This window comes from Etheostoma cragini, chromosome 6, assembly GCF_013103735.1.
Source record: "Etheostoma cragini isolate CJK2018 chromosome 6, CSU_Ecrag_1.0, whole genome shotgun sequence".
Taxonomy (NCBI): domain Eukaryota; kingdom Metazoa; phylum Chordata; class Actinopteri; order Perciformes; family Percidae; genus Etheostoma; species Etheostoma cragini.
The window spans coordinates 25969188-25974666 of NC_048412.1; the positions used below are offsets into that span (position 1 = coordinate 25969188).

The 5479-nt window shown below is 41.6% G+C and overlaps 1 protein-coding gene across 3 annotated transcripts in view; it reads left to right on the forward strand.

Moving 5' to 3' along the window:
- Window positions 1-3025, forward strand: part of smarcc1a (SWI/SNF related, matrix associated, actin dependent regulator of chromatin, subfamily c, member 1a) — a 28699-nt gene extending 25674 nt beyond the window's left edge. For all 3 annotated transcript variants that reach the window (XM_034873535.1, XM_034873536.1, XM_034873537.1), the window contains exons 27-28: window positions 1018-1143; window positions 1984-3025. In XM_034873535.1, the coding sequence (XP_034729426.1) occupies window positions 1018-1143; window positions 1984-2075 (218 nt within the window). In that variant the 3' untranslated portion in view covers window positions 2076-3025. The remainder of the gene's footprint in view (window positions 1-1017; window positions 1144-1983) is intronic.
- The last annotated feature ends 2454 nt before the right edge of the window (window positions 3026-5479 follow it).

Consider the following 5479-nt stretch of genomic DNA (forward strand, 5'->3'; position numbering starts at 1 on the left):
CCCCCCCCCCCTATCCTCCTCATCCTGGCTCTCCTCACTCGCAGGCTCCTCTTCTGCTTCTCGGTTAAGTATACCGACGGCAGTGGCTAACTTTACCCAGTCCATCTATACCTTTAATACCTATTTTAACGTTTATTTTCTGCTTTCAATCAAAAGTGAATCCCAAACAATATTACAACTTTTTGTTTTTTGCCGTCGTGTTGTTACTAATACAGTTATTGGCCCGTGATACTTAATAGCACTTTAAATGAAAACGTAAAAGAACAACAAAGGTGGTGTGAAAGGAGACCGTCCGTGCTTTATTATGAATACACACATCAAAGGTAACTATAAAGTGGCAGCGCCCTCTGTGCTGGGGGTGTTGCACAATAACAGGAAGAACACTTTGTCTCAAAACTGTCAACAGTGTTTTGTGTGCTTCTGAACTTGCGAGTTCATTCTTCCAGGTAAAGCAGCAAGTACGGTCTCCCCAAGAACACAAGTCCATTCTTTGCTTACTTGGTATTGAGAAACGCCCAATGACTAACCTTGGAAGAAACCTACTTAGACTTCTGCCACCTCATTTAAAGGGGCACTATGCAGTTTAGGTCTTTTTTCCCGCTTGTTGCTGGGATCATGTGATACTTCCTAATGCTGAGGCCAGCCCAAAGTTGCAGAGGTGGTTTTTCAGCTCACAGGCGCTATGGGCAGGTAAGACGACCACCAGTTAACTCAAAAAAAGTCATAACTATTCCACTGACTCTGAAGCTGTTCAGTTAAGGTAAGTTAAGCTTAAAAAAACTGCATACTTCCCCTTTAAGCTTTAGGAACATGGACTCAGAGGACTGTGTTTTTGTCCTGCGTCCCTTCCTTTTAATGGTTTCCCAAGGGGATTTCTTTGTGGCCAGTGTGGAGAGCGGAAGCAATTACACCAACAAAAAAAAACTTTTCATATACACATGGGCATAGTAGTGCTTTTTTAACTTCTAAGTCATGTTTTGGATGTGTAAGAATTTGGTCTGATTTTCTGCACTGCAGGACCAATGGGACCGGGCCAGCCCATACAGGGACGTATGATGCCCGGCCCACCCTCTGCCGCCCCCCCACCTGGTGGCATGCCTCCTATGATGCCCCCACGTCACTCTGGAGCACCCAACGGCATGTGTGAGTACATATCTCCTTCTGCCACATTGTTTGTATTGTGTGTTTTTACATACTGTATATAGATTACGTCTGTGTACATCAGATTTGAAAGCTTTTATTGGGATGTTGTGTACACTATTAAATTCACCAAACCCACTATACTTCATGGGTTTTAGAGCCCAGTATTTACACCACAAACAACTTCTGAAAAAAAGCTTTCTGGGAATCTAAATATCACAGCAACCCAAACGCTGACAGCTGGTATTTACTTTAAATGCCAGCTGCAGCTAAACGTTAGTGTCATTGCTGCTTATTAGCATCACATCACATACCAATCAGCAAAAGAAATCAGGCTGCAGCATGATGACAGCTTTTCAAATAAAGCCCTGGTTTTTTAATACATTTTCTGTTGAAAGATGTATTTGTACCTGTGATGTAGTTGTGATTAGCTGTTATGTACTTTTTAAGAATAATCAATAGGGAGTTACCTTATCCTAAAGCAAAGTATCATAATCGTAACATAGAAGTGCTTGAAAACCTCTGTTAATGCTGATCCAAGAATATAAAAATGGAAAACTCTGGTTGATCAAATTCAATTTGCTCTTTTTCTTCAGAAATTAAAAAGCTGCTTCCGATGACCATGGTTTTGTTTATTAAAAGTAGACATTAAAAAGCAAAGATAATATAAAAATTAAAAATAAATATCTGTCTTATTTATCTCATCACCCTTGAGATTTACTTAACAGTCCAGACTCTAAACCACCAGGTTGGAAACCCCTGTCATGCCACCGTGAAGTTTTTCTTATCCCCATAAAGCGCTTCTTTTTGTGGTCTAAAAACCAGCATATTTCCTCTTTCTAGACCCTGGCCCACAACCTGCACAGCCTGAAGCGGTACCTCAAGTTCCTGTGGGTCCTCCAGCGCCTGCGAGTGGCCGAGTGGCTGAAAACTAAGACCTACATTCACACAAACACACACCTACACAAAAACAAACACACACACAAAAAACTATCTATCTCTGAACCCCTTTTTGATGGCCTTTGCTACTGGCTCGGTATATTTCCCTCAACACTCAAAACTACCATCGATTTTATCGCAGGTCACACACACCCACATACACACTCAGGGTCTCTCATTGGCAAGGGTAACCCAATTATCCACACACACATCCAGAATTCCTCTCAGGGCACAGCGCAAGGGTCGTCCTAGTAACAAATACTGTTTTCTGCTCTGTTGGGCCAGATGGAGGTTGGAGAGAATGGACTGTGTATGGGAAACAAAACCAGAGAGAACAATACAAAAAAAAAAAAAATCAAATCCCCCTCCCATCTCTCTGTAAAACACACACCTCCTTATGTCTGGTGCCTCTTTTTGCAAGCCAAACCCTAGGGGGAGCTAGTGAGAGCAGAAGGCCAGTCAGACATGTAGGGGTGTGAGTGTGTGCTGAGCAACCTCAGTTATAACACACACGCACCAGGCTCAGCAGGTTATTCAGGTTATGATGATTATGATTAAGTCTCTCACACGCACACACACACACACACACACGCACAGAGGGGACCCAGCCTGCTCTCGCTCTTGTCTTGTTGAGTATCTACCTCTCGCCCCGCTTTAAATGATACACTGTAGTTCTGTGTGTGGGTGTGTGTGTCTGTCAAATTGTGTGTTTTATGGCCCTTCACGCGTCTGCCACCTCTGACCAAAGTTTGTGCCTCTTGTGTAATCTTTGCTTTTCCAATTGAGACTTTTGCAATAATGAGTTTAGATACAGACGTGAGATCTTTGGTCAAAAAAAGTACAAGTTGGACAAATAAGGCAGGGTTATGGATAAAAAAACAACTAAATTTGACATGTTTTTTAAGACTTGTTAATAGTTATTAAAGGTTCTCTGTCTTGCCTCCACAAAATAGTGGTTTTTAATTTGTTTGACAAGATACGCCTCAGTTTCCATTCCAACCCAAACAAAGATGGCAACTAGAAAGTTTTACCACAAAAGAGGGGAGTTTAAAGATGAATTTTTGTGTTTTGTTTTTTTACTTTTTTGGCTGATGTGATTAGTTTTATAAAAAAAAAAAAACATGAAAAGACCAAAACCAACAATGCTTTAGTCTGACTCTGATTACTTTCTCAACCCCGAGCCCATTGGTTCCCCTGATTTTAGCAAATGCTTCACAGACGGGACTAAACAAAGCCTTTGTTGGGGACTATTTTTAGCAGTAGATTAGTCAACATTTGTTGCTCTAATGTTGAATTTATTCAAAGTAAATGTGTTTGTGGGAAACAAGGAATCTATCAGCCAGTGCAAAAATCGGACCCACTGATGTGTTCAAATAGCTTCTATGGCACAGAGGAACCAATCCATGGTTGGTTTTGGTTCTGATGAAAAGCAGTTTTGCGCTACACTTCACCACCTAGGTGTGGTTATTACACGGATCAATGGAGCCCTGCAATGTGAGAGCTACTTACTTCATACGTTTTCTCACTTTTGGCTCAGCAACTGTCGTCCTTGGTTTGGATGTGCGTGCATACTCCTACTGATTTTGGTTCCTTGACTGGATCGGTTGACCCTAAGAATGTACTATATCACCAGGCGTATCTTTTAAATATTAAAGCAAAAGTCTCAGATCGGATAACTTGTGAGACACAAGTTAAGGCTCAGGTAGACCATTAGAGGACAGATGGCTAAACACACAGCCGTTCCCTCTGCCCCACACTAACCACTGTAACACACACACACACACACACACACACACACACACACACACAGACAGAGATAGAAATGTAAGCTAAGCTGAGGCTCACACTGGAGGCTGCATGCATCACTGACTTGGCCAGACCCTGCCCCCAACGCACTGGACACCCACACACAGATACATGAACACACACACATACATATAATCTCCTGCTGACCCTCCCGCAGCCTTTACAGAGAGGGAGACGCTGTGATGCGTCTCGACTGAAACAGAACACGAATGACGCTCTTCCTCAGCGCGGTGGGCTTCTAGATGTTTTTAGGTGCTGATACTGTAGCGAATAAACCCCGCCCTCCTCTTCCCCCTCCTCCTCCTCCCCCTCCTCCTCCTCCTCCTCCTCTGCTCACACCTAGTGCTGCCTACCTCGCTAGCCCCGCCTCACACCCAGTTTGTTTTTTGCTTTTATGATCACCAGCCATGGAAAACTAAAGCAATATCTTCAATCCTGTGTATCAACCCATTTTTGGGTTGGCACACTGAGAAATACCGCTCTACTGACGAGAAGCAATCACAAATTCTGTGTCCTGTGGTGTTGTAGTACATAAAAAGCTGCGTAAACCAAGGGGGACAACCACCGAACATTTATCTATAGAGCTGAAATTATAGGCAATCGATCAGTCAATCCACAGGAAATTGAGACCTTTTTTGTCATTTGTCAAGCAAAAATAACTAAACATTCTGTGGTTCCAGCTTTTCAGATGTGAATTTTTTGTGATTTTCTTTGTCTTGTATGATGATTATTGAATATCTCAAGACATATAATAGTCATCTTGAGCTTCAGGGGTTTTCCTGAGATTTTATTGACTGAAATAATTTGCCCTGTTCTTTTCATTATCAATTAATTGTTTAATCCTAAAATTTAAAGCTCTGCTCTGCAGGTATTTGGTACTTTTGCTTGTTAATCAATAACCTAGATTTCCTGTTGACTAATTGATTAATGCGATTGAAAAATGTTACTTTCGTGTCACACAATTTTCCACAGCGTTGTTATGCACAGTTATGTTTTAGATATTAAAGTTCCCATTGTTTTGGCGCATATTAACAACTTTGTGCATTTTGGCTTAAAAGTTTAAATTGAAAGTTCATCAAGATAATCTCAACGTTGGAATCCACATTTGACTCAACAAACTCACCCGAAGATCCATTTGCAGCTGTTGAGCAGCTTTTGGTCGTATTACAATCTTTCTCGGCAGATGAGGTTGCCCAGTTGCCGTAGAAATCCCTAAAATGAGCACATACAATTCCATGATAAGCGCTGAGGAAAACCATGTAGTGCAATCAAAAGGTCCAGAACAGCTACTAAAGGTCCATGCAACGAGATACTTTAGCCAACTAATCAATTGTTTTCAGCCCTACACGAATAGAAGTGACATTAGCTTTATACATTTTCTATTTAAGTCTTCAAGTTTGCCATGCATGTTGGCTTTAAATAAAAGTACACTAATACTGACAGTGGGAAAATGAGTAAGCCAAACTTAAGTGGCTTTACCCTCCTGCTCATTTCCTCCGACTCTGAACGGATGTGGTGCACAGCATCGCTCTTTAGATCGACACACAGGTTGATAATAAGCTCAAATGTTGTTTTTTATTGTGAAGTTTTAACT